A 23,069-nucleotide genomic window follows, 5' to 3' on the forward strand; every position below is an offset into this window, starting at 1 on the left:
TGAGCGCCTTGGCTCTGCTGTTTAAAGAGATAGCGGCACCACGGATCCCTAGCCCTGAACCCCAGATGAGAAAAGGAAGTAACAGAGTCGGCCTGATAACACCGCCACGTGAATAACCGTGGAATAACTATTCCCCCTGCTTAACCAGGTGCCACCACCTAAGGAGCACAGCCAGTGAGTTCAGGAATGCAGGGAAAGAGACCTGCAAGGAGAGAAACAGAAAGAGGAAGGGGGCAGGAGGGAGAAGGGCCAGGAGACACTAGCAGGTCCCAGTAGAGCTGCCCCTCCCCTGCTCAGAGCCGGACCTGGGCTTCACTTCCTACCTTGAGTGGTTGGGTCTCCGCCACCAGGCAGCTGCATGCACGCTTCTCGCCAGCACCGCCGCCAGCGCCCAGCGCGTGCTCAGCTGTGGGCGGCAGGGAGGCCCTCGGCGGGACTCCTCGGTGTCCGAAACAAGCAGATTTCCTCTCTGCCCTCCTGCCACCTTTCACTGCGGTTCTTGTGGAGGTCTGCAGGTTTCTTTTACTCCGGCTCGGTCCCGCCCCTTGTTCTGGCTCAGATAAGCTCATCACGTTTTCCCTTAGGGCCCCCTGTGGCCTCTTGTCCCAGCCTTCCTGGTTCAAAGGGCACCAGGCCACACCACCTATGAGGCTTAGCCTTTCGTTCTCTTCAATTAAATTTTCCATTAACTTGGTCTCTGGCCAGTATAGATTTTCTCTTCAAGCTCATCTCTAAGTACAGATCACTCAGCCCTCAGAATCAACCTTATAACTCCTCTTGGGTCCATTTAAGTACATTTACACTTTCCCCCTGACACCTGAACTTCTTTAATCCTTTCCAATGTTGCTGGTTTGCCTGAGACTTTGTCTTTAAGATTTCCTCTTGTGGAAATTTTGCCCAAAGGCAATTTTGCCCAGTGTCAGCCGTTTGAGAATAGTGAATGCCCTTTCAGTCTCCAGAGGAGAGCAGGTTCCCTAACCACCATCCCTGTGGTCTTTTCTTTGCGGCTTTGCCAAGCCTCTACCCCAAGGCTTAAGGGAATGAGTTCCCAGAAGGCAGGAGGGGGGGGGGAGGGTGAGAGTGTGGGACCTCCCACGGTCAAGCCCTGTTTCCTCAATAGCCCCCCCCCCTTTTTGGTCTTTCATAGAACTCTGGGGAAATTTAAAGTGACCCTTAATCAGGAAAATGTTGGCGTCCCTGGAATAGAGAACAGCATATAACTTTTGGTTCTAAACGGACATCCTAATTTTTAGGAAGGCTTTCCCGTATTTCTCAAGTGGATGAAGCAGGCTGCCATGGTGTGAGAAGCTCTGTGGAGAGGCCTATATGGCAAGGAACCAATGGCTTGTGGGAAATGGAATCCTGCCAACAACCATATGAATGAGCTAGGAAGTAGATCCTGCCCTAGTTGAACTCTGGGATGCTTGCAGCCTTGTGAAAGACCCAGAGCCAGGGGACCAAGTTAAGCTGCACCTGAATTCCTGAGCCACAGAAACTGTGAGATAATAAATGTTATTTTAAGCCACTAAGTTTTGGGGTAATTTGTCACACAGCAATAGATAAATAATACAGGTGGGAAAGGGGAATTTGTTTAATTCCTCTTGACTCTGCATATCTAGGTTGGACGTTGTAACTATTAATTCGGTAGCAGCTAGGATGTATCTGCTATAGAATATCTAATTCTCTGTCAGGAAGTTCATGGGATTTTTTTTTCCCCCAAAATCAAAGGGTTTGCTACTTATGTCTGAGACCCAGAAACTACCAACTAATAGGAGAAAGCTCATGGAGTTTATCTTAGAAGGCTACTGGTTTCCAAAGTTGCTTCAATTCCTCTTGGCATGGTTTGCCAATTTAACCCAGTTCTGATGCATGGTCAGTAGATACTGGTGTGGATAACTTGCAGATATTACCTTAGGACTCACCACAGGGGCTCAGGGTATTAGTCCAGAGGAGCAGCCCAAGGATAGAGTCTCCAATTACAGCTCCTCTGGGCCCTGGAGATTTTGGGATGGCCAAATCTCATATACTTGATCCTTTGTTTCCATCAGTCCTTGTGCTTTCAGTGTTCTGATGTATAAACCAGAGACCTTGGTCACCATCTCCTTGGATCTCCTTACAGACCTTGCCCATTCCCTAACATCTACTCTTCCATCAAGGCAGGAGCCTCTTTGGACAAGCCTGCCAGAAACACAGAGGGCCTTGCGCACCTGCCTCAGCTGTCCCCAACATCGTCCCCGGTTCAAGAGTGGCTCATGGGGGATTGATGGGTAGGGATGTCACATTAAGGACAGTTTCATTGAACAAAGGGGAAGATTTCCAGTAGATTTCTTTATTTGAAGAGAGACATGGGGGGCAGGGGTAGGGCTGTCTTTCAGAGAATTCCTGAGACCAGCCTTGTAGGAAGGAAAGGTTCATACCGCCTATTTTTTGGCAGCCTCTTTTTCTCCTCCACACTCCCTCCTAGAAGGAGCTCTCCCAAACAGTAGAAAGCCTACTGGGGATCTACCACCATCATCATTCTGTTCCTCAAGTCTTTGGTGTTGGCATCTTTAATCCACAAAATGACTTTATCTGTGATCTTGGCCAAGCGGAGCATTATCTTCATTTCTTTTTGTGTCATTTTAATGTATATACTTTCTATTAAAATATTACCAAATTGGTCACCATGATTCAATAGTAGCCTATTTATCCCATATTTAAAGGACCTTGGGAGGTTCCAACAACTTAATTGGAACATTCATTCATTCATTCATTTAACCAATAATTATTGAATCCTTGTGCTTCCTCAATATCTACAGGATTCAAAAGAGAACCAAATCATTACAGCACAAAGGGATCTAATAAATTACTGAGCATTGTGAAAATCTATTTCAAATTCTACAAAACCCAGTGTTTTCCTTAGAAGTTACATTTTTCCCTTTTAGCTCAACGTTTTTTGTTTTGTTTTGTTTTTTAGCTCAATGTTTTAAAATAGGTACAGATATTATACTTTAATGAATGATATCACTAAAAATATGATAAACAGCTTTTCCTAAATGAACTCATATTGGCACACAGGCAGAGCTAAGATCAGGAATTCTACACTGGCAAACACTCCCTATTCCATGCTGTAAGAGCTCTGGCTGGGCTTCTCCTGGACCTACCTGTCCGAAAATATAGGAAGGCCTTTTGTATTTGCTGCCGAACTTGCGGACGTTCTTCTTTTCATCTTTCCATCAAAACTTTCTGCAAAGATTCTTAAGAACTGAGCTTGACACTGATACTTTGTTCTCCTTCCAAATGACCCCCTTTCCAATGCATGGCTTGAGAACCAGATGGCTCATTTTGTTCACATGGCCCGTGGCTATGACAGGGTGAGCATAGCTCTGCAATATTCTAATCATTGGCCTGCACATGCCTTCCTTCATTTCTTTTTTCCCCCATCATTTCATATATTATTTAAAATACCAGGTCAAACCACACCTAGTGTCGGTGGAGTAGGCCACTTTGTGTGGGTTTTGTAGGGATGAGAAAGTTCTCCTGGTGTCTAGGATGATAGGCTCTGCCTGTCCTGTGGATGTCGTCTAGCAACGATGTAGCTAGGGCACAAAGATAAGGAAGAGACACTCCTTGGGGCCAAGATATTAACCCAGAAGGAGAAAAGATAATTGATGTCCCTGGAGTGCAGTTTCTGCCTAGATTTTGCTAAGTGGGCATTTGTGTTTGTTTTGTTCTTTTACATCTTTGCTAGAAGAAGTGACACAGGGGTACCACAAGCCACTTGTGAACATCCATTTTGTGCGGTCAGGCTTCTGAGCCAGAGAACAGGACACACACACACCCCAGCAAGTGCTGGGTAATGGGGCCCTACTGATAGGCTTGGGAGGAAAAGCAAAGGGCCAGGGAGGAGAAAACCTAGGCTCAGCTTCCACCCTGCTGCCGCCTTTCTGTGTGGCTCTGAACAAGTGGCCTCAGCTCTGCAGGTATCACATGTAGAGGGAGCTCAGAAAATGTTTGCCAACTGATCATATGGATATTCCTGTATAATAGAACTCATGCCACTTGATAAGCTCTATTTCCTTTTAGAAATAAACAACCTTTTGGAAAGAGAGATAAGCTCTGGATAGTCATTCTTTGTAGAGCTATTACATTAGACAAATTTGTAGTTTAACAAGGAAGCAGATTTGATTTCTAGATGCTGGGTATGAAGGTTCAACCACAGCAGAACGTACCGTGTGTGTCTGTTACTCCAATAGTTTTCTGGTGCCTGGCTCCAAGACCACCAGCCAAGGAAGAAAACATCAAGTCTCAAGAACAAATGTCCTTTCTCATCTCCCACCCCCACCGTCTGTGTATCAAGAAAAGCTACTCAACAAAAAGTAAACAATTTGTTCCCATCATGTCAAACCTTCAAAAGGCAGGAAGCCAATCACTAAACTAGATCTTGCAAAAGAGTTCAGCTACCACATTTGTGGTTTCCAAAGAAGATCTCCCCAATGCTTGGTGAGCAGACAGTTTGTTCTGTTGTGTCGCATAGAATTCGAAACAGTAAATATTTACTGTGGACTTGTTACATCTCAGGCTCTGCTGGGGACTGCACGTCCCTGCCCTCAAGTCTACCTAGCAGGGAGACGAGGTCTGGACCCAGATTCTAGCAGTATAAGGCAGGGAGGGTATGTAAACAAGGGTCTGAGAGAACAGATCCCTAGGGTCTTCTAGGAATTCAGAGAAGCTTAGAGGGCAACAGAGACCCTGCTGCCGGTGGTGGTCAGGCCACACCAGGAAATTTGCCCATCATCATTCTTTCCTTTCTTTCACTCTCTTCCCCAGCACTGCAAACCTCCTCTTTCTCACCTGGATTTGCACATGTGCCACCGTGCCTGACTACTCTGCCCCCTCACGCCCCTCTCTTCTTCTCCAGCCCACAGACACCTCCACGGGGCACCAGGTCATCCTCAGCAGCAATGCTTTTACAGGTTTGGCACCATCCTAGCACGGAGAGACGTATTTTACTGAAAACCTGAAATAAATTTACCTCTGGGAGCAGGACTCCGTCAGCACACACTTTCTCGTTCAAAGTGTGGTCCCCAACCAGCAGCAGCACGGACATCACCTGGAAGCCTGTTAGAAACCAGACTCTCAGGCCCCCACTCTAGCCCTCCTGAGCCAGAATCCACATTTCATCAAGATGCCTGGGTGGTACCAGGGCATATTAAAGTTTGAGAAGCATCTGGCTAAAGCTTACTTATAATTGAGACCTTTTTTCTCCCCAACATTCAAAGATAAGGTAAAATTTCCCCATGATCATCTCAGGACTTCTGACAGAACCACAAATGTTATCAAATCCATGTTTTTGCTTCCATTCTCCTAAAGCATCCAGGGAACTGCTCTTCTTCTGAAAACATGAACATTTGGCTGTCAGTTAATAGATTCGGAGGAAAATGACTAAAATTCTTGGTCTCAAGCCAAGAACTCTACCTTCCAGACTGAATTCAGGCAGCTGAGTGGGTCTGAAACCTGGTTTTCCCTGAATGCAGGAGAAAGATCATTTGGTGACAGAGTTTATATTTCAAAGGTCTGAGGAAGAGATTTGGAAGAAGCCCTCTCTCTGCTCTAATGTGAGCCCTTCTGTCTCAGTATCCTCATCTTCCCCTTTGGGGGACCCCCTCCCCAGGGCTTCTAGGGCCTCTCACCTCCTGCTGTCCGTGGCCGTCCTCTGCCACCTCCAGCCGTCTCTCAGCTTGGAAGGGACCAGAGGCGACATCTTGCTCTTACTCCTCTGGGTTGCCAGAGTTCACCCTAATGGCCCTGACATGTGGACATCTGCACTTGTCACCAGTAATGAGGAGCTCTCTCCATCCAAGCAGCTCCTTCTACTTCTGAATGGCTTTGGCTTTTCAAAGTTCTTTACAATGTCAACCCCACCTGAACCCTGAGGGAGCTGTCTTCTGAGAGTTCCTCCTGGTTATTCAGGTGCCAAGTCCTCTACGTGGGAGAGTATTCCTGAAACCCAGGCTTCTCCAACTTTAAGTGTCTTCAAAACACCTGGGATCTGTTGTGAAGGAGTGAGGGAGGGCCACTGAGCTTTTCCTTTCTCACGTTACTACAGTGCTCCTGACCCGAGTTTGAGTGGCAAGACGTGAGGTTTAATTAAATCTATCTTCAGGGCCACAAAGACCAAATCCACATGACCTGCTGTCATATCCTGGAACAGAAAATTTGTCTTCTGTCTTCTGTCTTCCCCAAATCTGTCTTCTGTCTTCCCCAAATCATCCATTTTTTTATATAGTTCCTTATGTGTCATGGCTTTGCATTTTCTTACTGTCTGATTAACTGTCTTTTGGAAATGTCCTAATGAGTGTTGACAAACCCTCTAACTGTGTGGCACCAAACCTGGAACACTCCAGCTTTGACTGAACAACCTTGGGGCAGAGCAGGATCTGGTTCAAATGAGTTCAAGACTGTACAATCTTGTTTAGGAATGATGTGGTCCTACGGATGGATGTGAAGCCTAAAATCAATGAAGACCTCCACCCCTTCGCTTATAAGTACACCTGCCTTTCTTGCCATAATCATGGAAAAGTGGGTAATAAACTAATTCCTCATCCAAGGTAATAATAACTTGATATGTTATCCTTTAAGGGAACTTTGACAAGGCAATCCTAAAGAGGCAATGTCTTAGTCTAAAGGCAAACTCCTTTTTTTTTTTTTTTTTTTTTTTTGCGGTACCTGGACCTCTCACTGCTGTGGCCTCTCCCGTTGTGGAGCACAGGCTCCGGACGCGCAGGCTCAGCGGCCATGGCTCACGGTCCCAGCCGCTCCGCGGCATGTGGGATCTTCCCGGACCAGGGCACGAACCCGTGTCCCCTGCATCGGCAGGCGGACTCTCAACCACTGCGCCACCAGGGAAGCCCTAAAGGCAAACTCTTTAGTGGTGTCATCCTAGGCTCCATGGCAAACAGGTAGGAGAGGTGTGCGCCAGGGGGCTGCTCAAAGCTTACTGTGCCGTAGCTGCTTCCTCCACCCTCCCTGGGGCCCCAGACACAAGAAACACACAGCGCTTGGTTCTGTAGCACCCAGGGCACGGGGAACAATTTCCACAAGAACTGGAGCAATTCATTTTTTCAAAGCAGCCACAGGCTAGGGAAGGGCTCATGAAGACAACTGGAGTCATTACTCCCAAAGCCAAGCCAACTAGGAAAGAAACCAGCTTGCAGGCGGAAATACCGGCCTCAGCCCAGGGAAGAAGTGAGGCGGCTGCACGACACTTTTCCCAGGAAAAAGACAGGAACTGCACTCAGCATGGTGAGCTTGGAAGGAGAAAGAATAAGGAGGAAACCAAGGCAAAGGTTTCCTCAGTGATCACTTAAGGAAAGCTGAAGGGGGGTTCCTGGGACAGGAAGTTAAAATGAAACTATTTTAGTTTCAGTTTTGCTGAAGCTGCAAGACAATAGTCTCCCCATAGCAGAGAGAAGTGTGGAGCTCTAGAAAAAAGAGGTGGTGGGAAGCCAGTTTTACCTGTGTAGATGACCACCCACATGCAGCCTGCAAAAGAAATTGTAGAGGTTGAAAAGCAGGTTGAATAGAAGATGAACTGTGGAGAGAACTACCCCACGTGATCCAAGAGCTTCAATGTGGCCGTGTGAATAGCTTGATATCTGTCCCTGGAGCTCAACAGACACAATGGATTACTGCTTGATTTCCATGAGAAACCAAAAAGTCTGGCTGCTGTGATGGCAGGACAAAGGAGAGGTGTCTGCTGAGATCAGCCTGCACGCCCTGAGTTTGTTTGGGCAAAGGGTGTTTCTAAGGGACCAGATGCGGGCCATCAGAAGAGAGATCTGAAGTGAGATTATCTTAGATCCTTTCCATAGGACTGTCTGGAGGCACAAGGGGGCCTCAGCAGAAAGAAGTTAGAGATGTACCCACAGATGCCTTGAGGCTGTGGGAAGAACTGTAAGTGACCAGCCAGAGAAGAGTTACCTTTGTCCATGTCAAGGAACGTGCAGATGAGAGATGGTAGGATCACCAAAGGACCCATGCAAGAGCCCACAGGCTGCAGAATCAGCTTGAAACACCTGCCAGAACCAGGGAGGCTGATGCCAGCTCACAGCGGGATTAGTCAAGTAAAAACTCTCCTACCTCTTGCGTCTCCTCCTTCCCTCACTCTGATCAGGAAGGATCGGGAATCATTATTAGCTAGATAAGGAAGGGGCAAAAACATAGGGTTGGGCAGGAGGTGGAGAGAAGCCAACCATGCCCTCCTTTACTGCTGCAGGCAACTGGCCTGAAGCAGGGCTGAGCTGGGAATGGGGAGTAGTTCCATCTTTGAGTGAAATTTAAAGTTGGATGATCACACTGACCTGGACATATTAATCATTTACTAGAGAGTGTTTTGTTATCTGAAAGGAGCCAGAAAAGTCACGAGATTTGCCCTAAATTTCATCCATGGACAGGGAAGAAGTGGTCTCACAGGAGACTTTCATTTAAAGGAGAATGGGAGACATGAATTACGTGGCTTTATGATTATGTCCATGGGTCATTGCTTGTTCAATGTAACAATGACTTTAGGGTGTGCGAAGTGAAATCAGATCATCATCTGCTATTTTCATTGCAAGATTCACTGGAAGATACGTGAGCTTTACAATATGTTTCTGAGTCAACTAAGGTTTACAAGAGAGGCCAGATTCTTGACTGTCAGAACCAGAACATTATACATGAGCAACTCAGCCCATCATTTCACACAGGAAACTGAGGCCCAGAGACATGAGAAGACTTTCCCAAGCTCACACATATAGAGGCATCAAGAAAAACACAGAAGTATATAGCATCTGCTCACACAAACTATATTTAATTAGGTACATTTCTTTGTAAAGGCCAGATTTCTTCCTGTTTCCCAGGTCTCTGAGAGTTTAAAGTAAAACTGTAGACAAGGCTCTTGACAGGATGTGAGAAAAATCTATGCTTAGAATCTAACTTTATCCTTCCCTGATGTCCTCCTAGGCTTAAAACACAGCCACTCCTATTATAAGTATCGTTTTGTTGAATGCTCTAAGCCTGTCTGTGAGCACATACCTGCAAATGTAAGTTTTTCATTATTCATACTGGTTACTCAATACCTCAAAAACTTTCCTAAGCTCACATACATATTTGCCTTATTCCAAGACAGGGTCTCACATGGTGCTTGGAACAGAAAAGATTCAGCAAGTGTTTGCAGAATGACATAATGGTTAGATTCCATTTCACTGTCTATGTGTTCTTTATGTATCAACAACACTGCTTCCAGAGAAAGAAAAAAGGCAACATGCCTGCTCATCCTTGGGAACCTGGAATCTAGAACCTGGACTCATGTTCAACTCCTTGCAAATCCATAACTCAGGGCCGCTAAGTGGGGAAGGAAGGAGCAGCCCATTGGGCAGACAACAGTGTGGCAAGTTTGCCCATGTGGCCTTGCTGCACTTCCCACTGGCCACTTCCCTATGCTGAGCTATTCTGGGGCTGGTGATACAAAAGGCATTCAGCCCCTGGGTCACTTTCTATCCTGTGACGAGAGAGAAACACTCTCACTGAAGGACATATGTGATTTATGGGCAGGTCAAATTCCTGCCACGATAGACACTCTGTTACACATTTTATTGACCTGGATAGGAATCTGAGGCCCCCAGACAGGACCAACGTAATCAATTCGTTAGCCCTTGTTTCTTCAGGATTTCTTTGTTCCTTAGGCTAGTAGTCCTTCAATTACTCAACGATGATGAATAAATGCTCAAGAGTCTTAATTAGAAGAGAGGAAAAAAATCACTCATTGCATGTGATGCGGTCTCATTGTCTAAATTCTAATAACATAGGCCTAGAAGCTATAATGTCAGCTCTCAGTAGCTGGAGCCATCTCTTCCCACTGCAGCCTGGGCACGGACCGTTGGGGTGTCCTTGGTCCTGGTCAGCCTTGACTGTTCCCCGGGTGCCCAGAGGAGCAGCCCGTGAGCTTCCAGCAGCAGAGCTCCCAGGAGCCCCCTTAGTGGCAGCCTCACCTGACCCGGGAGGGCGGGGACACCTGGAACCACCTGCAGGCCCAGGAAGACAGACGGGCAAACCCTACCTGACTCCATCCTGTCTTCCTGGCTCTCAGGGGCTTCCTCGGAGGCGCTGGTGCCCCTGGGGAACGGCTGGTGGCTGAAGAGGTCGTCACACAGGAGGCTTCGGCACAGCTTGGCAAGGAAGCGGAGGACGTACCCAATACTGTTCACCACGGGCAGACTCCGCAGGTGCTGCTTCCCGTCAAAGGATGCGGAGACTGGAAGAGCACAGAGACAGCGACTTAGAGCGGGGCTCTGGAGAAAGCCGTCAGCCCGTCAGCCCTGGGGAAGAGGTTTTGGTTTGTTCAGTTTTGTTTTGTTTTCAACTAAGTTGTATTGGAATTTCACCTGTTTTTACACTAATGTCCTATTTCAGTTCCAGGATCTCATTCAGGAGACCACATCGGGTGTAGCTGTTGTGTGAACTCGGTCTCCTCAGGTCTGTGACTGTTTCACAGTCTTTTCTTGTTTTTCATGATCTTGACAGTCTTGAAAAGTACTGGTCAGGTATTTTGTAAAACGTCCCGCGATCTGGTTTGTCTGATGCTTTTCTTATGATTTTACCGGGGTTAGGAGGTTTTGAGGAGGAAGACCACAGAGTCAGTGGGGGGTGGTACATGATAGCCACAGTTCATCACTGGGATGTTAACCTTTATCTCCTGGCCAAGACAGTGTTTGCCACATTTCTCCACTGTATTCTTTTTTTTTTTTTGCGGTACGCGGGCCTCTCACTGTTGTGGCCTCTCCCGTTGCGGAGCACAGGCTCTGGACGTGCAGGCTCAGCGGCCATGGCTCACGGGCCCAGCCGCTCCGCGGCATGTGGGATCTTCCTGGACCGGGACACGAACCCATGTCCCCTGCATCGGCAGGCGGGCTCTCAACCACTGCGCACCAGGGAAGCCCTCCACTGTATTCTTTGTATTCTGTTCCTGGGAAATAAGTCACAAGGTCCTACCCACAGTTAAGGGCAGTGGAGGGATTAAGCTCTACCTCCTGGAGAGGGAAGAGTCTCTATATCATTTGGAATTCTTCTATAAAGGAAGACTTGTCCCATTTCCTCCATTTATTTATTTGTTTATTCATCGATATCAGTGCAGACTCAGTATATTTATTCTGGGGGAATTCCCTGGTGGTCCAGTGGTTGGGACTCAGCCCTCTCACTGCCGAGGGCCTGGGTTCGGTCCCTGGTTGGGGAACTAAGATTCCACAGGCCACATGGTGCGGCCAAAAATAAATAAATAAAAGTTTAAAATATATATATTTATTTTGTGTTGTGGGTTGTCCAATACTATATTATGTATCTTATTGCTAAATTATTCCAGTTTTTGTCTTTGGGATCTTACAGACTGACTCCTGTGTCCCTATGACATACTCTCATCTATGTTAAGCAACTCTAGATAGATAGATCTAGATCAATAGGTAGGTCTAGATAGATATGTCTAGATCTAGACATATAGGTATATTCAAATAAACCTGAGTTCATGCTGAGGTCTCCAGCTCTTAACGCAGCACCACAGTGTTCAGGGTTCATTCAGCCTAAAGGGGAGGAGTCTTTATCAAAGAACAATAATGTCTCCACAGTGACGCTAGATCAAACTCATTTTCTCTAGGGTGACCAGAATTTAGAAGAAACACCTGGTTCTTCCAGCCCAGAGCATGTTTCTTTTTGTAATCCTCCTCACAGCCCTCTGCTGCTGCATGAAGCTCGCACAGCTGCTCCAGGGTGCAGAACACATGAGAAGATCCCCAGCAGGACATTCTGCTCCCACCTGGGCTCTGCCCTCAGCACCAGCACCTGGAAGGCAGCCTGGATTTTTATACTATATCTCTCAAAGGCTAGCACACTGTAAGGGCTGGGGCAGGGCGACCAGAGCGAAAAGACAAACAACAAAAAAACTCCACACCCATTTAAATTAGAAATCAAAACAATCTATTTCTTTTGTGTAGCTTTTTATAGTTTGACAAGAGCTTTCAGACCTGTCACCTCATTTAGGCCTTCTGACTGTCCTGTGAGGACAGTGGAGAAAAGGTTATGACTCCGTAATATGGATGAGGAAACTGAGGAGAAGGCCTAGAGCGTTTTTTTCCAGCTCATGAGGCCTATAAGTGGCACTTGCCTGTCACTTTAATACTCCAGGTGACTCAGATTAGGAGAGCCAGCAAAGAGCTGCTTAGATGCTCAGTAAGGGGGTCATCCTGGCCACTTGAACACTCTGGAAATTCCCTCTTAGGTGGGCACTGCTGCTTGCCTCCGATACCTTGAAAGAGTAGGTGTGCTGGAAACTGAACCCACAGCAGGAAGGTCTGGGTCATCAGGCCTGTGCCATAAATCAGTGTGTATACATTCCCAGAGGTGCCTGGATGGTCACATAGCAGGAAAATTCCACCTCCTGGAAGCAGACATGGAATTTGTGAGATCACGAAATCTACCCCTCTGGGAGAGTGTGACTAAGGCAGAGCGTCCCAACAGGTGTGCTAGGAATGGGTCATGGGTACTGAGATACTACTCCCCCTCAGCCTTTGGGGTGGCCCAAGGCCCAGCCACAGCAGGTTAAATTCCCTTAGCCCATGGTACCAGCACCAGTGTTCACCATTTTCTACATGTTGTGCCATGCGGATGTTTAGAAAGCAGTGCCCTAAGGATCAGGTTCTAGGTGGAGAGTGGGAGAGTCTGACTCTTCCTCCTGAGTCCCTCCCTAAACCACCTTGGGGCTAGCACCACCTTGCTGGGCTGCCACATCACCATCAGAAACGTGGACGCCCACCTTGCCACCTCACAACCTAAGGAGGTGGCATGAGGAGGACCCTCAGCGCTACTGCATTCTCCATGACCAAGTCCTCAGCTCCAGCCTTCCTGGGAATGCTTCAGCCAAGGGAAACTTGGCAGGGCTCTGCCCGCTCATGCATTGGTGCCAGGCACTGCGAGCCTCCTCCCCAGCACCGAGGCCCCTGAGGCCGCAGAAAAGCCAAGCAGGAGAGCAGGGAGAACGGGGTCAGTGCTCCCAGCTTGGGGGGCAGGGGCCACAAAGGGCTCAGACGGGATTTGCTCAAGAGTGGGGACACACGGTACAGGAGGAGCTTTCTCTTAGCACTGGGTCTGCGTCCTGAGCCCTGCTGTTTAGCAAGGAAACGGACAAGGCCTTCAACCTCAGAGGGCAGTGCAGGGTCAAGAACCTGGCTCTCAGAGAGGACAGCCAAGGAGCTCTCAGAGGCCTGACAGCAGGACTCTCCTCCTAGCCTCTTTGGTGCAGTACTTCTTTGTCCTGTCTCTCCGCACATCTGCTGAAGTCTCTTAAAAGTCACCCTGGGTCAGACACATGCACCCAGACCTTGCCAAGTTCTATTTTAATCAATTACCAGCAAGTCAGACCCAGCTTCCTGCTCACAGGGAGCTCCAGAAGGAGGGCTGAATCAATCAGAGCTGGTAAAGCTGTGTTGGAAAAACCTCCCCATCTGCAAGCCCTCGGGATCAATCTGGAGTTAAATAAAACACTTATGCTTTGGTTTTCCAGGGCGTAGCCACATTAAAGGCCCCTCTCCCCGACCCTTTCTTAGTCAACCAGCAGGGTCACCTGCACTGCCCTGTGGCTGGGGAATTGTATCCCTTTTCCCTGGTGATATGGAGGCTGTGTCTACGATGCTGGGCTAGAGAAGACACCAGGCTGTCCCCCTGGAGTCAAAGCATCTTGCAAAGTCCTGGAGCTCCAGGGCTTAAGGGCAGGTGGTAACAACCACTGTGCATGTGGAGAGCCTCGGGTAAGACAGACAGAGCCACTGAGGGGAAACATTTGAAGGGGGCAGAGCTCCCAATTCTGCCTCAGACTTGTGGTGACAGTTTCCACTCCCTCTGGATGCTGTTGGGTTGGGGTGGAAAATGGAGGACGGTGGTGACAATGGGAGATGGGATTGACCCTGAAGGCTCTCGTTTTAAAAAAAAAAAAATGTCCTGTGAGGTGGGGTTTAGACCATGAACTTTCCCCACTTCCCTGCATGGTGTTAAGTGCTATGAATAAGGAATAAAGCAGAGGAAGGGAGAATAAATAGTGACAAGGGCTGATGTGTTAGACATGTGGTCAGGGAAGGGCTTTTTGATAAGGTGGCATTTGAGTAGGAATCTGAAGGAACTCCAGGAGCAAGTCACATGGACAGTTGGGGAAAGAGCATTCCATAAAGAGAGAACAGCAGGTGCAAAGGCCCTGAGGCAGGAGGAGCATGGTTGGAGGACACAGGAATGAAGCCACTGTGGCCAGAGCAGAGTTTGGGACTCAATAGAAGTGGCCAGGAGATCGAGGAAGTTCCCAGGACCAGGTCACATAGGACTTGGAGGCCCTTGTAAGGATGTGGGCTTTTTCTCAGAGTGACATGGGAGCCATTGAGGGTTTGGAGAAAAGGAGGGGCATGATCTGACTTAGATTTTGAAAGAACCAGAATCGTGAAAGGATTCTGGAGATATTTTGAAGTTGATTCTGAAAGGATTCTGGATATATTCTACAGTTAGAACAATAGGATTTATTGATGGGTTGGAAGTGGGAGGTGAAAGAGGCAAGTCAAGGGAGAGGATTCAGATGTCCAGTCTTCTTATCCAGATCTGGAAGTATCTTCTCCTCAAGTCCCAAGAGACACCTTCGGCACACAGGCTCACTTAAGGACCCTGGAGCCCAGAAGATGGGGACAGACCCTGGCCACAGTCCCCCAAGCCTGACTACAGTTATTTTCCTCTTTGGAGACACACCCATGGCCCTCCTCATACGGCCTGCTCCAGGGCTTTACCTGACACCATCTCACCACCGTAGCCCTGCTTGACCAGGGAGAAGACCAGCTTCTGCTGGTGGGCACAGTCGATGCACGCTTGCACGGCCTGCTGCAGGACAGCCGACGGCCTCTCAGGCCCAAAGTGCTCGGGGAGCTGCTGTACCTTCCTCCTCTCCAGGTACGGCCCTGCGTTGGCTTGCTTGTTGATGTAGAGGCAGACTGTGGAAACAGACCCACAAAGCCCTCAGCATCGAAGCACATCAGGCCAGGGGTGGCTCCCGTGCACACTGGGGAGGCCTCAGCCATGTCCCCTTGGCCCTGGTCTTGGGAAAGCAAAGGCCAAAGTGGGACCAGTTCTTCCCAACTTAAGAAGTAAAAGAGGCAATAGACTCAATCGCCTCCAGCTGCCAGGGCTTGCTCTCAGAAAGGCCTCCTGGTTGGGAAGAAATAGGCATGTCCTCTCTGATGTACTCAAATCTGAATTGTAGACGATTATGGACAATTGTGGACCACGTATATAAATGTATTTATGTGCTGGGAACATACACAAAATCTTCCCTTCTCCTCCCAGGAAGCTATCAAGCTATATAAAATGTTTGCCATTTTTTTTGTTAACCTTCAGTAATTAAAAAAAATCAACATGTTGCTAATTACTCCAAAGACTATATATTCGATGAAATTCTAAAGAGGATTCTACTTACAATCTCAGGGTAATGAACACTCAGCAGTCCATTTAGGTGAGCCCAACCAATGGTCCCCACACTTTTAAAGTAATATACCCCATTGGTAAAAAAATTTTTGCCACATGCCCTAACATGTGTTTATTTATTTATAGATTATATACATTCTCAACCGTATTAAGGTATTACATACATTTTAAAGATATAACCAAAAAATAGAAAATTTTAAAGGATGAGATAAAAAGAAATATTAATAGTAGGTGTCATATTTTCTTCCACATGTTAATGGCTCCTTTTATGTCTCCCCCTGCCCCCAGCCCAGGTATGAGCATCTTACCCTGGAGGCCACTAGTGCAGAGAAGCGTTAAAGAGGGACTGTAAGAGGAGACCATTAGGACTTTGGAAGGATTAAACAGTAACAACAAAGTTGAAGAAAATTAGTTTTTATTGAGCACCTACTATATTCCGGGCACTGTATATCCTTTATCTTGTTTGATTCTCAAGATAAGCCTGAGAATTAAATATTATTACTTCCTCTACTAAAGAAGAAACTGAGGTTAAAAGTGGTTAGTGGCTGCTCAGAAAGTGTAATTAATGGTGCAATAGGGATTTTAACTAACATCTTTCTGATGTCATGGCCTGTGCTCTTTTCACTCTACCAGGCTTCCTTCTTCAACTAATCCCACATGATTAAGGAAAATCTAATTGCTAAGGGACCTTCATGCCAGGCAGTGTGCTAGGCCCTACAGAGAAAATCTACATAATCCCTGACTTCAGAGAACTTAGGGCCCAGAAGGGGAGACAGACCTACTCAGAGAATTACAGGAAGTGATATGTGACCTTGGCTGCAAGAAACATTAGGGAGATGCTAGGAGAGCCCGTCCTGGGAACCTTGGCAGGAAAGTTAGTGAACACTTTCTGGAGGGAGGTACCTGAGCTGAGGTGCAAGGGAGGAATAGGTTGACCCTAGAGGAAAGATCATTCCAGAAGAAGGAAAGAGAATATGCTACGATCCTATGATGGGCCCTAAAAACTAAGAGCAGGGCCTTGTTGGCCATACTACAAAATTTGGTCTTTACCTAACAGCATTAGGGCACTGAGGGATTTAAGTGGGATGGGGCTGCGGATGGTCTGTGATGAGGGGGAACTATGGATGTGTATGTGTATATGTGTGTGTGTGTGTGTGTGTGTGTGTGAGAGAGAGAGAGAGAGAGAGAGACACCATCCGACTGCTGTTACTTTTAAGATGGAACTGTTGGTTGGTGGACGCCCCATGAGGGAGACTGGGCCGAGCTCCACCCTGAACTGGACTGGAAGGCACTGGGTGGGATTGAGGGGCATTAAGATCCTTAGGAGATCTGGAAGTACAAACACAGGGATAGAAACTCTTCAAGGTGAGCAGGCTCACTGTTGGTGCAAAGTAGACGCGGCTCTGAAGACAGTCTGGGCCGCCAACCACTCTTTCTAGCCTCCACCCACCCACAGCAACCAGCTGAACCCAAGATGTATTGAAAATCAATTTTAAATAATCCAAGCTGTGAGACACTGAACTCCTGTTCTCAGAGAATTTGGTCATCCTATCTACTGTCCAACTGACACACTGAATCCTTCATTTGAGCGACCTCAGTGGCAGCTCTCTAGTTCACAAAGTAACTTTAGCTGGCGGGCAGGCCATCCCAGCCTTGGAGTTCATTCGCCTCACCTACCTGTGAGAGCCTGTGGCGCTGCCAAGCTGGGTATGGTGGCTGCATCCTGAGGGATGGAGCTGAGGTCGGGCTCCGGCGTGCTCCGCGGGGGTGAGAGGGCTAAAGGCGTCATGAGAACCCGAGACTTGAGCTGCAAGAGAGAACCCAGGGAGTCAATGAAAATCTGGATATGCTCTCTGCACTTTCCCAGGATCCTTCCTGGGCTCAGTTAACCACTGCTACTCTGTCATTCTTCCACACCTTTCTATTGTGTAGCTTTGGGGGCTGAACTTCAGATTCAAGTTCATGATCAAGATTCAAGTTTGGGTCACACCTAGAGGTCAGCTCTGCACCCCGTCCTTACAGTGGAGCCACCCAGGAAATGACTGTGTCAGGCAGAGGGTGTGGGACACACAGAGGTGTGAGGAATTGCAGCCTATAAGCCTCCTGAGTGCAGGATGCAGGGTCGGGGACAGTTCCCAGCCTAAGCCCCTGTGCTCCTGAGGTTCCTGCGGACAGCTCTTTCCTGACAGCCACCCAGTGACCAATCCTGAAGCTTTGCTCACTCTGCTGAGTTTTCTGTTCACAAAGATCACTGGGTCCTGCTAGAAGAGACAGCAGGAGCCATTCTTCCAAAAGGTGACATGCTTCTCAGGGTTTATTTCCTGCAGTGGAGACCATCAAAGGCTGATGCTGCTGGTCTATGGACCACACTTTGAGTAGCAAGGGTGTACATTCTGTTGTTAATGTATATGCAATCCCCATCCATATCCTAACTTGATTCCTGGATTTTTAGGATGTAATAATAATAGTAGTCATGGAGAAATAGTATTCCTACTGCTAGTTATCCAACCATTCTACATTCATTCATTCAAGTCATACCAGTGTTTAAGGGGAAAACATTCCAGTGAATGAGAATACCAACTGCAAAGGTCCTGAGGCAGAGCATGCCTGGAGTGTTTGTGCCACATTAAGGTGGCAAGAGTGAGATTGGAGAGGTGGTAAAACCACGGGGCTCTGCAAGACACTGTAAGTTCTTTGACTTTTGCTCTGAGCTCTTCTGAGCAGAGAAACTACAGAATCTAAACTGACATTTTAAACAATCTTTCTTACTGTTGTGTTGAGAAGAGACGAAAGGAGCAAAAGTGAGAGGACCACTAATCTAGAGTAGATGAGCGACGACGGTAGGTTGGACCAGGGTGAGAGCAGTGGAGGTGAAGAGAAGGGGACAGATTCTGGACAGATTTTGAAGGTGGGACCAGAAGGACGTTCTGACACACTGGATGTAGTGTGTGAGAGAAAAAGAAAGAAGTCAAGGATGACTCCGAGGGTTTGGGCCAGGGAGTTTGCAGGTGGGGGAAGGAGGAGGGGAGAGTGGAGACAACGAGGGAAGGTCGGGTTGATTTTGGACATGTCAGGTTTAAGATGCTTAGATCCAAGAAGAGATGGTAAGTAGGCAGGTATGTAAACTGGACTACGGAGTTCTGGGGGAAAGTCTAAACGGAGAACTAATTTTGGAATCGTAAGTAGCGAGTTGATATTTAAGGCCATGATAATGAATGAGATCATCAGAGAATTGAGGGTAGGTGGAGAAGAGAAAGATCCATTCATTGAGCCCTGAAGGACTCCAACATGAAGAAGTCGGAGAGAGAGGGGTGAACAGCAAAAGAAACCAGGAACTCTATCCAGTGGGGTAGAAAGAAAAGCAGGAGAGCATGGCACTGCGGGGACAAGATGAAGAAAGTGTCTCATGGAGAAGAGAGTAACCAACCATGTCAAATGCTCGGTCAGACGTGGAGGACCAGAAGTGGCCACATAGCAACGGTTCGACATGAGAGGCTGTGGTGCAGTAGGTGAGATGAGAACCTGATTGGAATAAGCTTAAGATATAGTGGGAAGAGAGGCACTGGATCAGGAAGTAAAGCCAACTTTTGCAAGGAGTCCTGTCTTAAAAAGGAGTGGCCAATTAGCCACAGCAGCAGGAAAAGTAGGACTGAAAGATTTTTGCCCCACAATGAGATACCACCTCACACCCATTAGGATGGCTACTATAAAAAAAATAAGATTTAAATTAAAAATAACACATGTTGATGAGGATGTGGAGAAACTGCAACCCTTGTGCACTATTGGTGGGAATGTAAAATGGTGCATTCCTCAAAAAATTAAAAATAGAATTACCCAGAAAGTCCACTTCTCAAAGAATTAAAAGCAGTGTCTCCAAGAGATATCTGTACACTCATGTTCACAGCAGTATTATTCATCATAGTCATTGTAGAAGCAACAAATGTCCATCAGCAGATGAATGGATAAACAAAATGTGGTATATACATACAAGGAAATATTATTCAGCCTTAAAAAGGAAGAAAATTCTGACACATGCTACAACATGGATGAAACTTGAGGACATTATGCTAAGTGAAATAAGCCAGGTACAAAAAGACAACAACTGTATGATTCCACTTATATGAGGGACCTAGAGTAGTCAAATGCACTTAAACAGAAAGAAGAATGGTGGCTGCTAAGGGATGGAGGGAGGGGGAAAGGGAGAGTCGTTGTTTAATGAGTATAGAGTTTCAGTTTTGCAAGGTGAAAACGTTCTGGAAGTTGGATGCACAGCGATGTGAATATACTTAAACTACTGTACTGTACACTTAGAAATGGTTATGATGATAAATTTTATGCCATGTGGTTTTTATCACAATTACTTTTTTAAAAAAATTTATTTATTTCATTTTTATTTTTGGCTGCATTGGGTCTTTGTTGCTGCCCGCGGGTTTCTCTAATTGCAACGAGCCGCGGGGCTACTCTTCATTGCAGTGCGCGGGCTTCTCATTGCAGTGGCTTCTCTTGTGCAGAGCACGGGCTCTAGGCATGCGGGCTTCAGTAGTTGTGGCAGGTGGGCTCAGTAGTTGTGGCTCGCAGGCTCTAGAGTGCAGGCTCAGTCGTTGTGGTGCACAGGCTTAGTTGCTCCGCAGCATGTGTGATCTTCCTGCACCAGGGCTCAAACCCACGTCCCCTGCATTGGCAGGTGGATTCTTAACCACTGCGCCACCACAGAAGCCCTATATTTTTTTTAATTTTTAAAAAATTTTTTGTTGTTGCTTTTGAGAAGGGGGAAATATGTTCTAATCTGGTGGAAGTAGTCCAGTAGAGAGGGAAAAATTGATGATACAGGGGAGTGTGTGGAGAACTGCTGGCATTGAGTCTCTGAACAGGTGAGAGAGGATAAGATTTAATGAACTGGGTTATGGCCTTAGACAGAAAAAAGGACTTTTCATCTACTGCAGTAGGAAGGAAGGAGGAATATGAGGCTCTGGATTTGGGTGGATGTGGAGGTGGGAGCTTACAGAAGGCCTTTTGCAATGGCTTCTAATTTCTCAGTGATGCTGGAAGCTGTGTGTGAGGGTGGAGGAGGGTGGGTTAATGAACTAGGAGGGTGGGAGGCCATGGGGGGAATGGAATGTGGCTGCTGAGCAGTATTGAGGGCACAGTGGGATGTGCGGAAATGAATTTAAATTAATTGCAATGAATTTAAAAGGAGACAGGCCAAAAGTGAGCATGTTGGCTACACAAGGCTGTATGTGCGCAGAGTCTGGGGCTCTTGCTAGAGATCCTGTACTAATCAGAAGCAGCAATTAACAATAGACAGTTCATCTTAATTTGAGTTAACATTTGAAAGAATTAAAAGGCTCATCATGTAGCAATACCATACTAAGTATTATAAAAATAATTTAAAAGAAACTTCAGTGCTGGGACAGAGTAGATGGGAAACTTCCTGTGACTCAGTCACCGTGACTATGGCACGGTTCCCTCATCTGCCAAGTGTGAGGAGGGCTGCAGCCACTCTGCCTGTTCTCCCAGGTCAGGTACCAAGGGTTCCCCTGGTGGTCTCTCTAGGAGTGGTATCTCTAGGAAGGTACAGCTTGTGATGGAGAGGCTGGTGGTGACAGTCTCCAAAGGCTGTCAACAGGCTCTGGAAGAACCTTGGCTAAATCCTCCTTTACAGGCTTAAAGCCCTTCAATGCCCAACATACAGATAACGGTATTGGTGGGGGAAAATAAACAGGATTAGTAAGTCATTTTCCCCCCTGTGTCCTCTAAGTAAATTACACAAAGATCCGTGTGATCCATCCCAAGGAAAATGACAATGATGATGATGAGAAAGAGGAGGACGGCAGCTAAGACTTAGATAGCAGACACTGTTTACTGTTCATGTAAACTTCATAATGAGCCTAACCTTAATACTTGCTCACTATTTTAATATTTATTAGAGGGGGATCTGTCCATTGAACCCACCGCCAATGAAATAATATAGTTGGCTGTTACCTCTGCCCATAATTTCTGCCCAGGTGAAGCAATTAAAGGGATTAGAATAAGTCAGCTGGTTGCAGGAAAAACCTTACATATTCATTCAACCTGTAAAACAACTTCTGGGACTTTTGAACAAAGAAGGAATCTCATGCAACTGTGGGTGGTATATGACTTTTAAAAAATATCCTTTTGGTAAGAGGATAAATCATCAGTAGGAATATCCTTTGACTCAGCATTCTGAAATTTCTATCTCATTGCTTAATATAAAGAATGAATCAAAAGTAAGGTAACCTAGCAAAGGGAGAGGGGTAGGTCATAGGGACACGGGAGTCAACTGAAAGAGCTTTCAATGGCCAAACCTGGAGAAACACGAGCAACAGATAAAGAAGGTAGTAGTGGGTTATAATTCAAAGTATACAGTGAATATCCATGACTCCATACTCACATAAATGAGTGACTGACTAAGTAAACACATGGGGAGAATCGACAGATCTCCCATGTATAAAAATTCCAAACATTTTATCGTGGAGTATAACTCCTCCTCCTTAAGTGTGGGCCACACAAAGTGACTTCCTTCCAAAGAGGACAGCATGGGAATGGGGGGAATAGTAACTTTACAGTGGAGAAACTGGTCACACACCACCTCAGCCAGGGGATCCAGATCACCACCCACAGTGATAAACCATGTCGATAGTTCGCACCCTTGACAGGGAATGGCATGGGAATGGCACCTTACCTCTGAGATCTTCTTTCCAAAAATCCATAACTCCCATCTAATCATGGGATAAACTTCAAAAAACCCAAGTTGCAGAACATTTTGTAGAATACTTGACCAATACTCCTCAAAACTGCCAATGTCATCAAAAACAAGAAAAGTCTAAGAGATTTTCACAGCCCAGAGGAGCCTAAGGAGACATGATGACTAAATGTGATGAGGTATCCTGGATGTATTCTGGAACAAAATAGGGGAAAACTAATGAATTTCAATAAAATATGGACCTTATTTAACAATAATGTATTGTTATTTGTTCACTAGCTGTGACAAATGTACCATAAAAATGTAAGATGTTAGCTACAGGAGGAACTAGGTGTCGGGTATATGAGAATCCTCTGTGTATTTGCAACCCTTCTCTAAATCTAAAACTGTTCTAAAATATAGTTTATTTTAAAAATATTCAAAACAGAATCTGGCAGAATAAATTGGGGAAAATAAAGAGGAAGGAGGGAGGAGAGGCCTCTTTCTTGGCTGCATAAGACTGGAAGAAGATTTGCTGCCCAGGATGCCTTGCTCTGACATGCAGGAGCTAATCCTTGGCCTTCGAAGCCAACAGCCTGTACAGACGCTGGCAAAGTTGGCACCTTTACCTGAAATTCAAAACCTCGATCAAATGGGTATGGCGACTCCTCATCCAGGGCATGGGTGCCAGTGGCTGTGCTTTGCCTTCTTAAAGCATCATGGTGGGGTGAAGCAGAGGGGTAGAGGCGGCCCCTGCCAGCTGGAGTCTCCACCAAAGGGTCTGGGGAATCTGGGATCAGCTCATCTTTCTTTTCCATCCACAGATCCAAGATATGGGCCTGGAGAGTTT

General features: G+C 46.7%; 1 protein-coding gene across 5 annotated transcripts in view; it reads right to left on the bottom strand.

Annotated features, from left to right (window-relative positions):
* Positions 1–23,069, bottom strand: part of SCML4 (Scm polycomb group protein like 4) — a gene marked incomplete at its 5' end in the record, with an annotated part of 62,287 nt that overhangs the window by 25,424 nt on the left and 13,794 nt on the right. For 2 of the 5 annotated variants that reach the window (XM_082668922.1, XM_082668920.1), the window contains 3 exons: positions 10,079–10,273; positions 14,826–15,026; positions 17,194–17,323. In XM_082668922.1, coding sequence (XP_082525048.1) covers positions 10,079–10,273; positions 14,826–15,026; positions 17,194–17,323 — 526 coding nt within the window. Of the gene's footprint in view, positions 1–323; positions 527–10,033; positions 10,274–12,313; positions 12,446–14,825; positions 15,027–17,193; positions 17,324–23,069 lie in introns of those variants that run through there. The other 3 variants (XM_082668919.1, XM_082668921.1, XM_082668923.1) reach the window with 3 other exon arrangements.

Source organism: Grampus griseus (assembly GCF_964374135.1).
Source record: "Grampus griseus genome assembly, chromosome: 13".
NCBI lineage: Eukaryota > Metazoa > Chordata > Mammalia > Artiodactyla > Delphinidae > Grampus > Grampus griseus.